This window comes from Phodopus roborovskii, unplaced genomic scaffold (assembly GCF_943737965.1).
Source record: "Phodopus roborovskii unplaced genomic scaffold, PHOROB, whole genome shotgun sequence".
Taxonomy (NCBI): Eukaryota; Metazoa; Chordata; class Mammalia; order Rodentia; family Cricetidae; genus Phodopus; species Phodopus roborovskii.
The window spans coordinates 49,943,983-49,963,958 of record NW_026126511.1 but is presented as its reverse complement, the minus strand read 5'-3'; the positions used below and the strand labels follow the sequence as shown (position 1 = coordinate 49,963,958).

The 19,976-nt window shown below is 44.4% G+C and overlaps 1 protein-coding gene across 1 annotated transcript in view; it reads right to left on the bottom strand.

Annotated features, from left to right (window-relative positions):
- Positions 1–16,210, bottom strand: part of Fdft1 (farnesyl-diphosphate farnesyltransferase 1) — a 28,459-nt gene extending 12,249 nt beyond the window's left edge. The window contains exons 1-4 of the mRNA XM_051195527.1: positions 15,984–16,210; positions 6,801–6,898; positions 5,618–5,801; positions 1,867–1,995 (exon numbers count right to left, since the gene is read on the bottom strand). Of these exons, the coding sequence (XP_051051484.1) occupies positions 1,867–1,995; positions 5,618–5,801; positions 6,801–6,898; positions 15,984–16,082 (510 nt within the window). The 5' untranslated portion in view covers positions 16,083–16,210. The remainder of the gene's footprint in view (positions 1–1,866; positions 1,996–5,617; positions 5,802–6,800; positions 6,899–15,983) is intronic.
- Positions 16,211–19,976: the final 3,766 nt, after the last annotated feature.

Below are 19,976 nucleotides of genomic sequence, written 5' to 3'. Positions count from 1 at the left end.
TTCATCTGCCTTCAAAGATGAGAGGAAAATAATTCACAAAGCATTCAGTTACACTTGATCAGGACTTCCATTCAGCACAGATGAAAAGGGGTTAGTCAGTACTGAATGTGCCATGCCAAAAGTTGACCAGGACTTTTAACTTTGCACTGAAATTCTGAAACTGAGCTAGCACCAATCAAGCATTTAATGACTTGGAAGGTATAAGAGACAGTTCCAAAGACATTCCCAACAAGTTTGAGGGTTTTGTTTTGTTTTGTTAGTCAAGGTCTCACTATGCAGCCCCTTGATGGGAGATGTCATTCTATAAATGTGCTTCTCTTATTGGTTAATGAATAAAGTCCTGTTGGCCAATAGGAAAGTACGACTAGGGGACTAGGAGGAGAGAGGGAGAAGTAAAGAGGAGTTTTCAAGATGTAGGACCAACAGGGTAGTATGCTGGGCCCTCTCTCTGGTAAGATGAGACCACATGGAAATACTTAGATTAATAGAAATGGGTTAATATTTAAGACAGAGCTAGCTGATAAGAAACTAGTAACTGGCCAACAGCATTATATCTAATACAGTATCTCTGTGTGTTATTTGGGGCTGATGCGGCTGTGGGAGCAGGCTGACGGAAAAACATACACATAACAGCCCCTCATTGTCCTGGAACTTGTTATGTAGGCTAACCTCAAACTCAAAGGGATCTGTCTCCTGAGTGCCAGGATTAAAGGCACATGTCACTATGTCTGGCCAAGTTTTGCAGTTTGTTTTTATTTTGTTCAGTGCTGAAGTCAGAGCCCAGGGTCTGACTACATCCCCTGGACCCATACTGACTCAATGACTGTGTCAGTCTATTTCAAGATCTGAACCTAAGCACTTTAGAAATACAACTCACCTAAACTCTTCAGGCCAACAAATAAGTGGGCAAGCCACTTCCTACTGTCTGTTCCTTTGCCCAGATGAGCAATCTATTGTAACCTACCAACTCCTAGACAGGCCTGTAACCCTCACTGCTGGTAAGGAAGACACTCTGGCCAGACAAGCTATTACTGTGTTTGCTTCATCCACTCTCTCTCCATTGTCCCCAGGAAGATGCACCATTCCCACAAGGATAGCTCAGCTCTCTTCATCAACAGTTGCTATGGATTCAGTTTCTCTAAAAGCACATGCTGGCAAGTCTCCAGTGCAATGGTGCTGAGGTGGAGATGTCTTGTGGGAGATGGAGGCCATGAAGGCTCCATCCTCATCAGTTATAAATGAGCTTCAGGCTGGGACTTCTATCTCTTGCTCTCATGCACTTTTAATCTCTCTGGACGTGTTACAGCTAGAGCCACAAGAAAGTCCTCTCTGGATATGGCTTAATTTCCCAGACATTTAAGAAAGAAGGCATGAAAAACCTGAATACACCTAATTATTCTTTTTCTTTTTTGGCATCACTGAGGATCAAACCAAGAGCCTTAGGCATGCTGGACAAGCTCTCTACCCTTGAACTAATCCAAAAACAAAGAAGAAATAACTCTTCTGATGACTCATACACTAAAACATGTACACACACAGTATTCCATAATGGAAAAGAAAATAATAATAAAAACAAGCATTATTTTTAAGATTTGAAAAGCACTGCTATTTCTGTATTGCAGGAAATTATTTCATCATTTATCTAAAATTTCACAGCAACTCAAGTATAAAATTATAATTCACTTTGGTAACAGTAAGCCCACTAGGGCATGTACTGTCACTGACAAGGAGTCAACTTTAAGCTAAATGAGTATGAGGACACAGTCAACTTAAACAGATGTTGGTTAAACCAGAAAAACCCAGATCTGGAGGCTATGCTGGCTGTCCAACTTAGTAGATGTGGACCCTGCTTTCAGAGACACTGACCTTGTCCCAGTCCTGTTTGGAGGTCACATGCTTGTCCACAAATTCTGCCATCCCACATCCCATTTTGTGACAGATGTCAGCAATCACTGTTTGATATTTCTCAGCCAGATTTCTAAACTCCAAGGAGATCTGAAATGGAGACCATACAAAACAAAACACAGGATTACACACTTCAAGGTACCAAACAGAAATGTACAACCAGGCAGAGCTTACAAGCCAGCTCAGACAGCCACTTCCCTTCATCAGCCCAGGTCCCCAAGCACTTATTTCTTGAAGCTAGTGTCTTTAACTCAAGCAAATGAAAACAAAAAGTATCTAGTAAAGCAAGGAAGAATTCTATCTTCCCAGAACCCTGAGAGAAGGTCTGCAGTTTTCTTCTTCAGGCTCTGCTGTGTGACATAAGCCAGGAGGGCTTCTCCCACCCTCAGAAAACCGAGCCACAACTCCCAGGCCCCTGTATCACTTGGTGGCCATCCCAAGGACATGAAGGCACATTACAGTGACAAGTCTCCTGGGACAATAAAGGCCAAATCCCAAACAGGGCTGGAGGCTCAGGGCACTTCCATTAATTTTCAAAGACAAATTCCTCTCCTTATAGAAGACCTTGGACAGATCACGATTAGAACACTGGCTGATTTGTTGTTCTAAGCGCCACCCTCCTTTTGAGACAGGCTCTCAGTATGATATTCAGAAGTGACTTAAACTCTTGGTCCTCCTGCCTTGGCTTCTCTGGAATTATTCTTGTATACTGACATGCCTGGCTGTTTTAACTGGCTGTTTTAATCTTTTCTTTTCCTGAGTTTGTTTGTTTGTTTTTCAGACAAGTTCACATATATCCTGGCCTCACACTCACTATGTAGCTGAGGCTAGCCTTGAGCTCCCAATCCTTCTGCTTCCACTGCCCCGCCTCCCCCCCCCCACAAGCTATAAAGAGGCAGCAAAAAGGATGCATGAGTTAGTGCGGAGTTTCTGGGACCAGGCACCCTGGGTTCCAATCCTGACTCCTCAGTTAGGCAAGAGACTTTAATGTCTCCATACCTCAATTTCCTCATATGCAAAAATGTCGTAAGTACAGATACACCACAGATGGTATAAGTATAAGCTAGGAGTGGCAACACATCCCAAAGGCTGAGGCAAACCCAATGGTGGGAGCACACCTTTAGTCACAGCACTGGGGAGCTCAAGGCCAGCCTGGTCTACAGAGCAAGTTCCAAGACAGCCAAGGCTACACAGAGAAACCCTGTCTCAAAAACAAAATTAATCAACCAAACAAAAGCCCCTAAAGACTAAGGCCGACAAACACGAGGTAGCATGCTCACATAGACTGTGCATCAAATAAAGAGAGTTCACTTGGCTTATTCCAAGAACAAGAATGCATGCAAATGGAGGCCCACCTATCATACGTGGCAAAAACATTTAAATTTATCAATTGGGCTAACAAAGTGTCCTTTAAAATTTATTCTTTCTACCATGATTTAATAAACGTATTTTATAAGAACTTGAACCTTTTAGATTTGAATTTAAAATGCCTGGTACCTTCCAGGTTTTTCAGCCCAAACACCTCAGCTCCCTTCCCTTCCTGCCTCAGCTCAGTCCAGCACTGGGACAGCACCTACTCCTGAAGGTGTCCTACAGCCTTTCTTCTATAGCCTTTCCAAACATATCTTTTCCATGTCTTCTTATCTTATGTTGGTTCCCAGAAAAAAAGAGGGTCTCCCATTCAGATAAAAAACACTTCTCGATGCTTCACCCATCAGTATATAAATGGCTAACAATCCCAAGTGACTTCTTTCTGGCCTATATATCATCAGCTCCCTTTTCTCTACCTGCGACAATTCATTTCTTAACCTTCCTGCTCAAACAGGAAAAGATCAACTTAGTGCTCACCTTTGAATGCCAAACATTCTCCTCCCATTGGACTGCCACATGCATCAAGGAAGACACTGGGCTTTACAAATGTACTGGAGGAGATTCTGAAAATTACCCATTTCCCTATCTCTTAGTAATTTATCTAAAGTTAAATTACTTCAACATTCTCACATTTCTGTATTCTTTCTGCTGTGTAGTCAAGGCTACCTTAAATTTTTATGATCCATGAGAAAATTATCCCATGAGGGTATTTAAAGGTTATAATACTCCTGCATGAAATAGTTTGGGCTGGGTGTGGTAGCACAACCTTTTAATGCCAGCACTGGGGAAACAGGCAGGTAGATCTCTGTGAGTTCTAAACCAGCCTAGTCTACACAGCCAGCTCCATGCCAGCCAAGGCAACACAGTGAAATCCTGCTTCAAAAACAAAAAACAAACTAAAATGTATTTTGGGAGACAAGTCTGGTGTTCCTCAGGAGGTTGGGGTAGGAGGGTTACAAGTTCAAGGGCAGCTTAAAATACAAAGTGAGTTCATGGTCAGCCTGAGAAAATTATTGAGAAACAGTCTCAAAACAAAACAAAAGGACAGGCTGAGGATATAGAGCAGTAGTAACTAAGTGAGTGCCTAGTGACCATAGGACCCTGGGTTCCATACCTAGTACTGAAGAGAAAAACAAACAGAAACAAAGCCCACTCCTGCTACTAAGAAGGGGCAACCAGGTGGTTCACAGCATTTCATCTACACTAGCAGGGCTCAAGGCTCACCAGTAAGTTTCAGAGGAAATACATTCACTGGCCATCAGGTACCTTGAGGACACCAATGCACCAGCTCCTTCCCTAGTCAGAGCCCTAATGGCTCAGCATTTCTCCAGACTTTCTTGAAGTCATAGCACAGCATACTATATTTTGGGCTTTGTCCCTGAAAACATGATATCATCGAGTAGAAACAGCCCATACCCAAAAGGAGTCTTTCTCAAATCTGGCTGTACTGTATACCCCTCCCATTCACCCGACACCCTCCCACTCAGATGTATACAGTAGATTCCTTTATTGTAAAAGTCATATAAGGACAACAGTTCTCCAAACTCTATCAGGGACCTTGACTTTGCTAAACATGCAAATTCTACAAAAGAAAGAAGTAAGGTTCTGTGCACAGCATCAACTTTAGAATCCCTAAAGCTTAGAGATTTAACTATACTCCACCTCAAGAGCTATTAGTTATAGAACACTCAGTATGCACCAGACACTGACCAAAGAACTGTATAGCTAAGAAATTACCCAACTCTTGCAGATCTACCCATTCAGATTAGGATACCGAGTCACAACTCAGGGAGAGTGCCAAGGATTTCACCTCAGCTGCTGCAGAGTCCAAACCCTGCCCAGAGCTGTGACCCATGCTGACCAGCAATCCCACACTGCCAACCTCACTGCAGGTTACACAGTCAACAGGGCCGTGTGAACTGTCTGGAAATCCACTTTTTTTTTTTTTTTTTTTAATTTTTTGAGAGTCTATCTTTTAGAAGCCTGAACTGTGAATACATCTTTCTGTAGGAACAGACCTGGGATTTCTCAAAAACACCTTGCAGTAAGGAGCACAGCCATGCTATCCTAGGAGAATTAACAACACTAGAGTCGGGGAGCTGTTATCATCTCTACATATAGAGAGAAACCAAGGTTGGAAGAGGGTATATACCTCATTACCAATTAGTAAGCTGGGATTCTAACCAGAAACATCTGGGGCTGGACTCTCAGCTGCCAGAGTTCTTAGCCATCACATCCCGCTGTCCTCAAACTGTCATTTTACCTCCCTCTCAGCTCAGAGGCTGACTGACAACTTCACCTGCCAACTGTCAACATGTGTACCCGGAAGAGAGTTCACTACCGTGGGGAAGTCCTCCAGCACTTGTCGGTCCTTCTGCGTGCTCTCTGTGAACCGCCACTCTGGGTCATAGAGGAAGGTGTGAAAGTTGCGCAGCATTGGGATCTTCTTCTCCACACTGATGCTCATGTCATCTTCCACAGTGTCCAGAGCTCGGAGAACCAGATAAAACACACATACTGCGTGGCTGTAAAAAAGCAAAGGCTATTAACACGGCACATATTTTTCAACATTTATTTATTGTATGTGGTAAGCAAGAATGTACCCCAGCTCATGTGGGAGGTTAGAACACAACTTCTGGGAATCAGTCCTTCCTTTATACCATGTGAATTCTGGGGACTGAACTCAGGTCTTCAGGCCTGGCAACAAGTGCCTTTAACCTGATAAACTACTTCATTAGCCTCTTTTTTGAAAAAATATTTATTTTGAAATAACATTTAAAGCAAGATAACACTTCATGCCTGTAATCTCAGCACTGGGGAGGCCGAGGCTGGGAGGATCATGGGTTCAGGACAATCAGGGCTACAAAATGAGACCTTTCTTCAATAACTGTCATTTAATTTGTGTCAGGCCATTTTCTAAGTAGTCTTACCAGTAATTCTACACACCTAAGATGTGATATCCAAAGCCTATCATACTTAGCACTTAACATTCGTTTTCCAGTCTTAAATGGGAGCTCTACAGTTTATTTATAAAAGTAAAATGAAAACCTAAGCAAGTGGATGCCATACCACTCCTAGAATAAATGTCAGGGACCAAGGGGCAAATGTTTATAGGGGACTAGTATTGTGAGATGCAAAGCTTTTTAGCATGAGTGTTGTCACAGTAACTACTGTGAACTTTTGTGCAATGAGTGCAAGAGGAAGTTTCTGAAGGCTCAGCATGCTTAAAATGTAGGGTGACAAACAGAAGCCAAGAAAAACGCTGGCCAGATGCAGGCCAGGACTAAAAGAAGGTAATAAACACGGCTGCCCCACCCCCTTCTCTGAAAGGGCTGGCCAAAAAGGACATTGGTAGCTAGCCAGGTGCCTGGAAGGGCATTTGCAAGTAAACATGTGGGCATAGTGGGGGGTTAGTCCTGCCTAAGCCACCACAAGAGCCCATAATTCTAAGTGGTGAGTAATGTGGCTGCAGTGACTCAGAGTCCCCTGGAAAAAACGGTCCCTAGTCAGGGCTCTCCACTAACCGAATTTCCCCATCCAGTGCCTGGATAACGGCGGCGAAGCTGCGACTGGTCTGATTCAGATACTTGTAGCAGGTCTTCAAGCTGCTGCTGAGCGAGTCCTGCGGGCAGAGAAGACACACCGTTGTGGCGGATGTGGAGCAGGAGTGGGGCTGGAGCAGGCAGCTGGCAGCTGGGCACCGAGCCCGGGACCAATCTTTGCAAGGCCAGGCGGTGGGGGGCCAGGAGCAGCACCGTGGAGGAGAGCTGGGAGTCCTGGGCGCAGCGACCGGGCTAAGCACCAAAGTGCGCTTGACCAGGGCCATGGCCTTGGTGCTGCCGGTGACTGCCATGGGGAGTGTGAAGCGGAGCCCTTCCTCCATAGGCGCCCACCTCAGGGCGGGTATCCGTGAAGAGGCAAGGCTAGCTAAAGTGCAGGGAGCCTCCAGACAAGTGCAGGTCCGGCCACGCCCCCTGCCGCCTCTGGCCACGCCCCCACTGACATGAACCCTTACTCTGTGCCTCTTCCCCTACTCCCACAAACTGTGCGGGAGAGCAGGGCTTGGAACCTGAGCAACACACAGAAGCTGGCTAGCCTTCCCTAAGACTGGGTTCTTACTAGACAAAACTATCTAAGCAGGATCCTCTGAATCCTCACCTAGGCTGGCCTTTGGTAAAGTGAGTGCTCTGTATTTGTGGTCAGTCTAACTACCAAGCTCTGGCTGGCTCGAAAAATCGCTATGTAGGCCAAGTTGGCCTCGAACTTGATTGTGCAACCCATCTACCTCTACCTCTACCTCCTGAGTGCTAGGATTACTCATATGGCCCACCACACCGAGCAATGTGTCCGTCTTTGCACTGCCCAATTTTAGTCGAAATTGCCCAACCTAAACACGTGACCACCCTGGCCCACCTAAACTATAACTACCCTCTGAAGTTTCACTTAATAGTCAGGACTGAGCCCATTTCTATCCCGAGGCTTCTTCACCTCCACTGCCATCATTTTCGTCTGAAGAGAATCTGGCTTTGGATGATCGCTGCACTGCTTTGATGTCCCTAGCCCTGCTACCATTGCCAGAAACTTTACAATCGCTGCTCTGAGAAGTGCAGTATCAGTAATGTGCGGTGTGGTGATCTTTGCAAAGGAAAACAAGGACAGATGATATACACTTTGTAAGGAAGTGGAGGTTTGGAAGGTGTTTTGCTACAAATGCCAACACAAACCTGCCGTTTTGTGTTGTGTGTGCATTTGGATGGACATTTTATGAGCAGGAAAACCGAGCTGAAGGTACTGAATTTTTACGTGCCCCTTACACACAATCTCTCCAATCATTCTACGATATGGGAAACACAATTATCTAAGGGGGGAGTCGTTTTTGAAATACAGCTTTTCTGCTAGTAGAACCTTGGACCCTGGTGGGTCCTGTGAGCTAAATCCCTTTTTATTTGTATTTCCTGAGTTTCCTAATATGAATACACAAACATAAGTCCAAAGAGTAAGGCTTCCTTTTAAAGAATAAAAAGAGTCTAGAGCATCAAAATAACCCATAGTTTCTATGATTAAAGTAATATATTCACAGATTTTTAGAACAATTCACTCTTTCAAAATGTGTCAAGATAAGATTTCACAGAAGAAAACTAAACTAAAGTGTTCTTTTGAGACACTGTCTTACTCTTGTAGCCCAGGCAGGCATGGAACTCATGGCAATCCTCCTGCTTCAGCTTCTTCACTGCTCAAATTACAGCTGCGATCAATGCCCACAGTGAGCCGCTCTTTGCACAGCTGTCATCATGCCCCATGAGTCTCATCTGTAGTGATAATGGCCTAGGGGCTGCTCTCATTAGGATTTGCAATGAATGCAAAGGGACAGTGAGTGACACTGGGTTTGAAGAGCAGTCTTAGAGAACCCCCCCCCACCCTAAGGAGACAAGCTACAGGACTTGCTTCCTTTGTTCCTTCCACATTACTTCTTTTTTTTGTTTCTGGTTTCAGTATGTCAACTAAAATGATCAAGAATCGCACTACTAAGGACAGTACTGCTCTCTGAATGTTGGCAAGATCTCATAGCTGTGGACTTCCTGTATGCATGTCACAGCTACTGTCCCCTAGAGCCTCCCAGATTTTTCCACTGCTGTTTGAGGCTACGTACACACCCAGACCCCTCCAGTGAAGGAAAACAGGATCCAAGGGCATTCAGGGCAAGGGAACAGATGATTAAGGAGGGCTGAACTCCCAAGACTGACTCCAGATGACAGCTCCCAGCACTACCCCTACTTCCCACCGCCATCATAGTCTTCCTCTGTGTAGTCCTGGCCATCCTTGAGCCAGGCTGGCCTCCAACTCAGAGATTCACCTGCCTCTGCCTCCCAAGTGCTAGGACTAAAGGCGTGCCCCACCACTGCCTGGCCGTCTTCCCTTATTTTTAATAAGGCATGTTTGCTTATGACAAGAAAACCAAAACCTCAAAAACCCATGAACTGTGTTTAACAGCAAGATTAACAACTACCATTTATTAGGCACCTACTACATGCCATACACAATACAAACATCACCTTTAACCCTTTCTAAATGTTTAAGGAAGGTATAAGAGGATACAGTCCATGCCACACAGGTAGCAGAGTTCATACGTTTTAGAAGACAGACCATAAAGTGTACATACAACCAATAATGTTGAGTCTTAAGAAAAAAACTTTCATTTAGCCAGGCATGGTGGACGTAGCTGTGACTTAGTACTTGGGGGGGCTGAGGTGAAGGGTGAAGAAGTAGAAGCCATCTGGGTTACACCCCAAGACCTTGTGGCATAAAGGAAAACAACAAAAAAATGAAACAAAACCCCTTTCATTCCCAGCCTGGAGCTGGCAGGCTATGACTAAGGCACTGTGCCTCTGTGCACTATCTTACTGATGATAAAGAAACATGGAGATTAGGTTACTGACATGTATATCTAAATAGTGGGAATTAGATTTAACAGAAGCCAGAGATCTCCTTAGGAAAGTTGGCTTCTTCTATTTTGTGGCCTCTGAGTCACGTCATACAACTTGCAAGTGGGGAAATGCATTTAGATGTGCTAATGTGCCCAGTAAAAGACAAATTATTTGCACTTTTTTTTTTTTTTTTTGGAGGGGGGGAGGTTGAGACAGGGTTTCTCGGTGTAACAGCCCTGGCTGTCCTGGAACTCACTCTGTAGACCAGGCTGGCCTTGAACTCACAGAGATCAGCCTGCCCCTGCCTCCTGAGTGCTGTGATTAAAGGCACTAGACACCATCTCCTCCCTGCAACCTTGAACTCATTTGTTTGTTTGTTTGTTTAAGGTACTGTCTCAATGTGTAGCCCTGGCTGGCCTGGAACTCTCTGCCTGTCTGTTCAAAGTTTAAAAGCATACACCACTATGCCTGGCCTGAACCACATTTATTCTTGGTTGCAGCCCTCAATATTGGTCAGTACATTTCCCTCAGTGTTTTCTTATTATTGTTAAGAAAAAAGAAACGTTAGATGAAGGGAAATTAATTTTCCTGTTTGTTTCTCCTAGTTAAAGGTACATTCAACTACTGTTATTCATTTATTGAGCTGAGATTTTACCATGGCATTTAAGGTGATCCTAAACTTCTGGGCTCACATGAGCCTCCTGCCTCCACTTCTGGAACAGCTTGGCTAGCAAGCATGACTGAGGCCTTGAGTTCAGTTCTGAACACTGGGGGGCGGGAGGGGGGGAGATGAGGGGCTTACAAAGTGCTCAGTAATACTCTGATCATCAATTAAAATACTGGGGGGGGGAGGGTTAGCCCAAGCCTAACTTTCTCTGCCCCTTACCATGACCACCCACAGTCTCCAAAGTCTCATTTTACAGAGGAGAGAAACAGTCCCCTGCTCTAGATCACAACCCTAAAATCTTGCCTGAAACATTGGGTGTTTGTCTTATCTCCCTTTCCCAATAGAACACGTTTGGCATAAGTCAGGTATTTGTATTTTTTAAAATTACACATACCAGTTCTGCCTGCTAGCTGGGTTCTTGTAACACCTGAGCTTTATAAGCTGAACAGCCTCCAAACTGGAAAGAAGCACAAAGGTCTGTGCAGCCAGGCTTGGCTGGGCATCCCAGAGGCACACTTACAGAGTCGTGAAGAAAACGACACCTGTAATCTGCCAAAAGGGAGCAGCTTGTCCCTTTCACAATATTAAGCGTGATGAAGTAAACTGTAAATATGGCCATAAAAGCTTTTGGCTCTTCCCACAAGGAAGAGTATTTCCTTCTTTACCTCTGGCTCCCCTGGCAACATTTGGGGGTCTAACTGGACAGTAACAGATGTGACACATGGAGATTTCTGAAAAGTGTGTAGGTATTGGGGTCTACTCCCTTCCAGTGTTCAGGAGTCCCAGAATAAGCCTGCAGGTTGATGAGATGTGTGTCTTCCCTACACTGTCTGTAACCTGCTAACCATCCCTTCATCCAGCCACAAGTTGCCTGTCAGCTAGCAGGCCATGGAGAAATGGACCCAGCTGTCCCAGACCCGAAACCCATCTGTCCCGACAACTGTGAACTAACAACAGTTATTACATTAAACCACTAAGTTTGGTTTCCTAAAATTAGGATAAATATACATACAGCATATTTTACCACTTAGCTATCTTTTAGTAGTTCGCTAGCACACCTTTTCCATGGTCCCATTCCTAAGTTCTGGGATGGTTTGTCCTCAGTAAAAGCTAAGTGAGAAGCTGCCAAGATGCCTGAGAAGATTAGGTCACTTGAGATTGGTGACCTTAGTTCAATTCCTGGAACCCAGGGAAAGGTAGACAGTGGAAAGAACAAACTCCACAGTTGTCCTATGACTGCCACACGTATGCAGTGGCACATGCATACACTCACACAAAACCCATTCTTAAAAATGTAATTAAAAAAATCTATGAGCTATACCTAGGTAATAAATAGCTTTAAGACAGCATCTTCTGTCCTGGAACTAAAAAAACAAACCCGAGCTGGCCTAAAACACACAGAACGCCACCAGCCTCTGCTTCCCAAGTGATGGAATTAAAGTCATGTGCCACCATGTTCTGCAAATTTTTTTTACTATTTGTTTATTATTTACTTTGTGTTGCCGAAGCAGGTGTGTGGAGATGAGAGAACAACTTGCCAGAGTTGTGCTTCCCTTCTACGATGTGGGTGGGAATCAAACTCAGGTTCCCAGGCTTCATGTCAGGTGCCTCTACCGGCTGTGCCACCTTGCCAGTCAGGGTACTTAGTAGTTCCAAAGTTTCCTTACTTTCTGAAGCCTCTGAACCACATAGGATAAGCATTTGTGTGCATAGAGCCAGTGTGTCCACCTTTTAGCTGGCTTTGGACGGCTGCTTAATGCACCCTGTGGTTCATTATCTACGGGTGAAGAGCATACCGGGATAAAGAGCATGGAGGGGCTGGAGAGATGCCTCAGTGGTTAAGAGCAAGCACTGTTCTTGCAGAGGACTGGAGTTCAGTTACCAGAACTGGCATCAGACAGATCACCACCACTGTTAAGTCTAACTCCAGAGGGATCTAATGCCCTCTTCTGGCCTCCACAGATATCTCTCTCTCTCTCTCTCTCTCTCTCTCTCTCTCTCTCTCACACACACACATACACACACACACACACACACACACACACACACACACACACAAAATCAAAAAAAAAATAAAAGTAATCTTTTAAAAAATAGAGTGAATAAGCTCTGTACTCTGAAAGTCAAAATCTAGCTCATGCTCCATAGCTACAGGACTTTAGGGAACTTACTCACCTCTCTGAGTCCCATCTGTAAATCAGGAAAACAGTAGATCCTCAAAGGGTGACTGGATGCTCATGTAACAACAGATGGGAGGGTATGGAAAACAGTGTTTGACACATACCAAGCTAAACAAACATCAGCTAATTATTATTGCACTCTCTAAGTAAGAGGCATACATTTCAGTTTCAAAAGTCTTTCAACAAGGTACAATGAGAGGAAAAAGTCCCAGACAGGTGTCATTACAGAGCTGAGGTGTCCACAGTTCTAAGTCCACAGTGTGAAGAGACTTCCTGAAGAAGCAGGGGAACACCAGGCGAGGAGGCCAAGGTCAGACGCAGAAGTGTCTGCAGGCACTACACAACTTTGTGCCTTCAACAAGTGTGTTCAGCTGAGCTAGATCTGGACAGTCTATTGCTTTATTGTTTTTGAATATTTAATTTCTTAATAAAATATATGAAGAAAAGAATATGGCAAAAATATATATTTAACCTCAGGTACAGTGGTTTGTTGTATTACTTTTGGTATTTTTCTGCATGAAATACCTTATAACAACAATGCTTTTTTAATTGGGCTTAAGAGGCCAATACCTGCAATTCCAGCACACAGGAGGCTCAGAGTTCAAAGCCAGCCTGAGTGAGTTTCGTATCAGCTTATACCCACAAAACACCAACAGAATGTTAGAAGTTAATGCCATCTAAGGCAAGGGGATTACAAATAATTGTTTCAATAAGTTCTGAAGTAGGCAGACCAAAATTGCCCAAGTACTGTGCAATCATGGAAACTGAACTGTAAAGGAAAAGGAGGAGCAGAGACATGGCCTGGAAAGAGTACCATGTGACAAATAACTAAAGAAAGGACACAGCTTTGTAGCAATACTTTTTTAGTCTGTTGTTGGAAACAGGGTCTCACTATGTATCTATAGCTAGCCTGGAGCTCAATATGGAGACCAGGCTGACCATGAACTCCTAAAGATCCATCTTCATCTCCTTCCCTTATGGTGGGATTAAAGGTGAGTATGCCACCATGCCAGGCTGTGAATCAGTATTCTTAGAGAATATGGGAGTCTTCTTAATGCTTCAGGGTCTGTATTCTAACACAAAAGATAAATCTCCCTTTGGCTCTAATTGCAGACAGTCCAAGACTTTCTAAAACCTGAACTTCCTAGAATGAGAGGAGGCAGTGGGTACACCTCTCCAGAGGATGAATTACCATCCCCAGGGGGAAACCAAACAACCTGGACTGCAAGTAGACATTCTTTATCTTAGGTTCCACATCCCTGCAAAAAGATGACAAACAGTGACGACTTCACTCCCTGACAGCTCAAAGCTCAAATGTACAACTGCACCAGCCTGGAAGCATTTGGATGTCTGAAGATTTGGAAGTGTACAATGTAATAGGACCCAAGTACAGGCATGCAATTCTTTTATATTTCACATATGCCTTACACACACAGATACTTCTCTACAATACACTTAACATATCTGCATTTTGAAGATGACTGGTGGCATGCATGAAGTCAGGTGTGGAAGAAGTCAGTGCTCAAAGAAATCTTAATAATATTGAGCCAAGTGAATATCTACTCATAAAAGTCCCAGAGACATTTGGCAGAGACATTATTTCCTTTAGGCAACCCTGAAAAGATTAAACCCACACCCTGAGAAGTGATTGTTCCCTCCACCCCCGCAAACTGCCTTATGACATTCACTATTCCGCCACATTGGGGTAAAGTCACCTGGCTTAAAAGACTACAGCTTCTCCAAGGCAGCTTTGTTCCCTAATTCATCTTCACACATATTGACAACCTGCTCTGTACAAGGCACACATGAGGAAAAGATTCTTATTTTCTAGTAGTTTAAAAATCCAGAATCGTCAGGGGTGATAGCACACCTTTACTCCCAGCACTCAAGGAGGATAAGAGGCAAGTGTAACTCCATGAGTTCAAGGCCAGCCTGGTCTACATAGTAAGTTTCAAGGCAGCCAGGACTACACTAGTGAGATCCTGTAGAATTAAATAGACAATCTTAAATCAGAACAAAACTGAAATATAGAATCTTACATCTGAAAGTGAGTTTGGGAGCTGAACACAAGACTACGGGACCTCTGTTAAACAGTACTAGAGAAAGCAGGTAAGTGAACTTCATAGGTCAAAACGCCTTCCTCAAGTTTCTACAAAACAATTTTGTGACACTTTATAAGGGTCCTGACAAGGCCAAATCGGCAGTGATTGGAGAAGGCAGTAAATTGTCCTCCCCAGAGGAAGTGAACTACCTGTCACTGGAAGTTGTCACAAGACCAAGAGACTTGGATTATAAAGCAGAGATTCTTGGCTTTTGGTCACTTATCCTTGCAAGAATCTGACAACTGTGCATTCTTTCTTTGCATTTGTTTCTTTGACAGTCCTGTCTGTGCTACACTGCCACCCACGCTTTACCCAGCACTTATCTATCACAGTGCAGGTGTCCAGTAAGTGTCTGCTGAATGGCAGAGAGGTGGCACTTGCCAGAGCTAAAGCTTAAAAAATGAAAATTCTGTGTTATGAGAAAATTATGTTAATAAAGGACACCAATCAAGACTATCTTTAAGCTGGGTGGCGGTGGCACATGCCTTTAATCCCAGCAGGCTCTTAATCCCAACAGGCAGAACTCTGTGAGTTCGAGGCCTGTCTAGTCTATAAAGTGAGTTTCAGGACAGCCAGGACTGTTATACAGAGAAACCCTGTCTCAAAAACCAAAACAACAATTACCTTTAAATAAGGTACAGTGGAAAATTTTAAGGCTTTTGATGTAACCCATTAATTCAACTGGATGTGCATTCGTGCAACAGTTACATACCTTTGTTAGACTAGTCATCATAAAAGCATGCATTTAACAAAGGGTACAGTGCGATGAAATACAAACACAAATCAAGTTCTAGCCTCCCAGCAGCCAATAGCTAGTAAGAACTTGGATATTATGTGTGCACAACAGAAAAATGTAGGAAGCACGCAGGAAGAAAATAGTGGCTGTGGGAAGGTGAGAAAGCATATGAGGGAGGTGATGTGTCTGAAAACTGGAAGGAGTGGGTGGGAGTTAAGTTTTCGTTCCAGAAGAGATAGGCATGTAATAATTCCTTCAGGGTTCCGTATGTTCACGATAATTTTCTCAAACCTGTTTCTCTGTCTAATCTCAATTCTGGAACGCAGCCGTTGGAGTAAAAATACCCCCAAGTTTAGGATAACAAAGTGCGCAGCTAAAGTGCTCAGGAAAAGTAATGGCTTGAACCAGTAGAAACCTTTAAAAACAGGTGGGGAGTAGGGCGGGGCCTGTCAGTCAAGAGAACAGGGTCCAAACGGGGTGCGCGACCCAGGCGGGGACCCCGCCTTCCAAGGAGACCAGGATGTCCGAGGACGTCCTCCGGTATCTCCGGTGCGTACGGCGGCCAGACCCGCGAAGACACAGGGATGCTCGGCCTACCTGATCCATCTTGGTTATGAAATTCCGCTGGCCTCCCATGCGGAATCGCAGCAGGTTGTAGAACTCCTCCGGGTGGCCTAGGCACTTCACGAACTCCATCCTGACGGCTGCCGGACGCGGGGCTCACCTGTCTGGATCTCTAGCTCCCACCGGTGTCTAGATATTAGGGACCAGCCAGGGCGAGGAGGCGGGGCCAGCGCCGGACGCCCCGCCCATCTCCCGCCCTCCTCAACCGGCCGCTCCGCTCGAGCCTCCAGCCTAGGGCAAGCGCAGTGGACTGACGGGCGTTGATTGGTCATAGTCTCTCGCACCAGGAAGACGCCGGCCAATCGGAGGCCGAAGGAGCCTGGCGTGATGACCATACCCTAGAATCTGATTGGAGGGCTAGAAAGAGGCCGCGAAATGTGATTGGTGCCCAGAAGAGAGTCTTTGTTTGCGCACTGCGTGTCGGAGGTGGGAGGGAAGCGCCGCGCGTGGGTGCGTTTGTAGTTCGGAAACTAGTTCTGGTCCACGCGTTCGCTTGCTCCAGCAGGCCCAAGCCGCAGCCCCCTCTTAACATTTACCTCTTGTGAGCTTAAGGGGTGGCTTAGCAAAGCAGTATCAGACTGGGAGGGGAGCCGAGGCCAAGCACCATGGCTGGAGCTGCCTGTCACTCGGGCTCTACACTGTGTTCTAAGGAGTACAGGTTTCCAAGAGGAAGTAGGTTTCATGATTTAAGAGAAAAAAGTTAAGCTCGAAAACAGGTAAAGCAGAGTCTTGCTTTCCTCGGAGGAGAGTTTACTGCGGCTTTCCTGAACTCCATGTAGAACAGAGCACGGTATTTCTCAGACATCTCCCATCCCTCATTTGTGAGACATCGTAATGATGATTCTTGGATCGTAAAACAAAGGGAACTGGGCTCTCGGTGGATATACCTCTCATGTTCTGGTTAATGTGAACTAGGATTTTATGTGGTTCTGTAAGGATGGAAAAATTTAGCCTAATTTTCCTTAGACTCTGCCCCCTAGCAGTGAGTAGGCAAAAGGTCATTCTTGACTGTTTACAACAGGGTGGGTTACTGACAGTACCTGTGAGTGAATGAGAACAGGAAATGAAAAATCTGCCCAATTTTGGGCTCCATCTGGAGGGGAGGGACAGCCAACTACTCCAGTTAAGTAGTGGAATAACTAACTTCTTATTAGCGTAAATGACACATTTTATTATGAACTCTTCGTGTGTCTGTTTTCCCCTTTAACCCTCATATAACTCCCATGCTTGTCAGTCCTTTTACTCTTTCAAATAGCCCTCTTTATTTATACTTACACCTTTTTAAATTATATTTTTATGTGGGGATAAGTGTCATCACACACTGCCATGTGTGGAGGCCAGTTCTCTTTCCTCCATATGAGTACTGGGAATGGAGCTCAGGTCATCAGGTTTGTTGGTGCCTGTGTGTGACCTAAATGAGGAACAGACTTTCTTCAGTAGTATGGCCACTAGTAAGTTGCCCATGCTTCTGTTAGGACCCATAATTAAACCTGTTTGGAAATCAAGAAGAAAAATGAGTTTCAAAAAGGAAGATCATGGAGATCTTAGAGAAAATATTATGGGTGGATATGATCAAAATACATTATATATGTATAAAAATGTCATAATGAAACCCATTATTATGTATAGTGAGTATGTTAATAAAAACTCTTATTCTAAAGTATGTTCCTGTTTGGTTCTGATTGCTTGTGTCCCTCCAAAACTTCCGTGTTGAAGATTTAGTCTAAAATTGGGAACTTTAGAGATGGAAGTTTGTGAGGGATGGTATATAAACAAGGTCTTAAGGGTAGATTTTAAGATGAGTCCCATGATATTGGTGCCCTTACTTTGAGGAAAAAAACATAAGAGGCCCAACACACACACACACACACACACACACACACCCATACTAAGGTCACAGTGTTCTAGAAGGTGCCATCTGTAATCCAGGAGGGGGACTCTCATCAAATAACTGAATCTGCCTCTTACACTTTCATCTTACAGATCTGTGAGAAGTGAGAAATTACCCAATCACTCAGTCTTTGGTTTTATTTAAGTTTCCATTCAAAATATCATTTTATTAGAAACAGCCAGTCTGTCAGTCAGACTTGGCCCACACCTCAGGTCATCCAAGAATTGGAAGAGCCCTTGGTAACACAAGCTTACCTGCCTGTGGTCTTAATGTTCTGAGGGGCAGCTTCACAGGTGCCCAGGTCCCACAGCAGCCAGAGGGCTTATTCACTGGGTGCAGTGAGGCCACACCCACAGCTTGCCATCTTACTGTGGCACTTGCCCAGTGCATGCTAGTCCTCTGGGAGGCCACTGTTGGTAATGACCAAGCGCCACAGAGAGTTCTCTCCAGTGCTCAGATGCTTGATGATGCACAGTCATGAACATGCGCATTGTTGGGCTATAGTGAGATGCTCCACAGTAAGCTGCAATGTGAGTTTTGTAGAAGCACTCAGAAGCGCAATACCAGGCATAACATCCTGCACCAGCACTATCAGGTTTTTTTTTGCTGTGATACAATCCTGCAGGGAACTGTCACTGATCTACATGTCATCAGTGCTCCAAGTCCCCAAAAGCTTGATGCCAGAGGCCTGTTACCACCCTGGTAACTGTCTCCCACTCAGTCACCCTGGGGGCATGGATGGAAGAGCTGGTATTTTGCTAAGGCATACTTAAGTACGACAGTGGTTTTGAGCCTTGTTTACTGTTTGTTTTCTCTTTGAGGCAGGGTCTCTCCAAAACCAGGCTGGCCTAAACACTGGGTACTATTGCCTCAGCCTCCAGAGTAGCTAGAATCATAGATGTGTACCACCACACTGTTTAACTGTGTGGTCCTAAGGTCCATAACTACGGCAGACTTGCATTTGCTCACACATAAAGGACAGTAAGTGCCCAGGACTGAAGAAATGGCTCACTGATCAAGAGTACGAACTGTTCTAGAACAAACATTTATAAACAGTTTTTGGGAACGTGGGCATAGTTCTCTGCAAACTGCTTCCTGCTTTTTGGGGGCAGTGTCAATCCCATGGGGATCCTGAGAAAACCCAGAATTATGGCCAACTCCTGGCTGTAGTAGTCTGTAAGGCTGCATTGTCCCAGCTGTCTTAGATTTTGGATCACCTGGGCCACTGCTTGGGGGGGAGGGGTCTTGTTTGATCAAACCGTATTTGTCTGGAAGGAATCTATGCTTTTCATCTTCTGTGGAAACAAAAGCAGAACCTCTTTTCCAAAGTAGCTTGTCCTTAGAATTAAATTTTGAAGTCAAAGTATTTTCAGAATATAAAGGTTGGATTAATTTGGCAGCATTTATAACTAAATGTCTTTTAGCAGCTGTTGGTCTTTCCTCCACAATCAAACAACTCAAGGACAATGCAATAAATAATGTACAGTATCCAGACTCTCTGTGCATTTCCTATTTTTATGTGGCTTTTTTTGTTTTTATTACTTTTTTTTTTTTAATCTTTTTGTTTTTTGAGACAGGGTTTATCTGTGTAGCTTTTGTAGACCAGCCTGGCCTTGAACTCACAGAGGTCCACCTGCCTCTGACTCCCAAGTGCTACGATTAAAGGCTATACTACCACCGCCCAGCTTTTTTTTTTTTTGTTTTTTGTTTTTTGTTTTTCCAGACAGGATTTATCTGTGTAACTTTGGCTGCCTTTAAACTCAGTTTGTAACCAGGCTGGCCTTGAAATCACAGAGATCTGCCTTCCAAGTGCTGGGGTTAAAGGCGTGTGCCACCATGCCCAGCTACTCTTTTCTTTGTTTTTTATTTTAAGGACTTTTTTATCCTTTTTTCTCCCTTCTTCCAAGCCTACATATATTTTTATACACACTGTAAACTGTTTAGAGGTTTTTTGTTTTCTTTTTTTAAGGAAAATGCTTAGAGATGAGGGAGAAGGAGCAAGTCTTACCTCCATAACATCTCAGCAGACAAGAGAGCAGATGCCTATTTCTCTCTGCTTCTATCCTGTTTCTGCC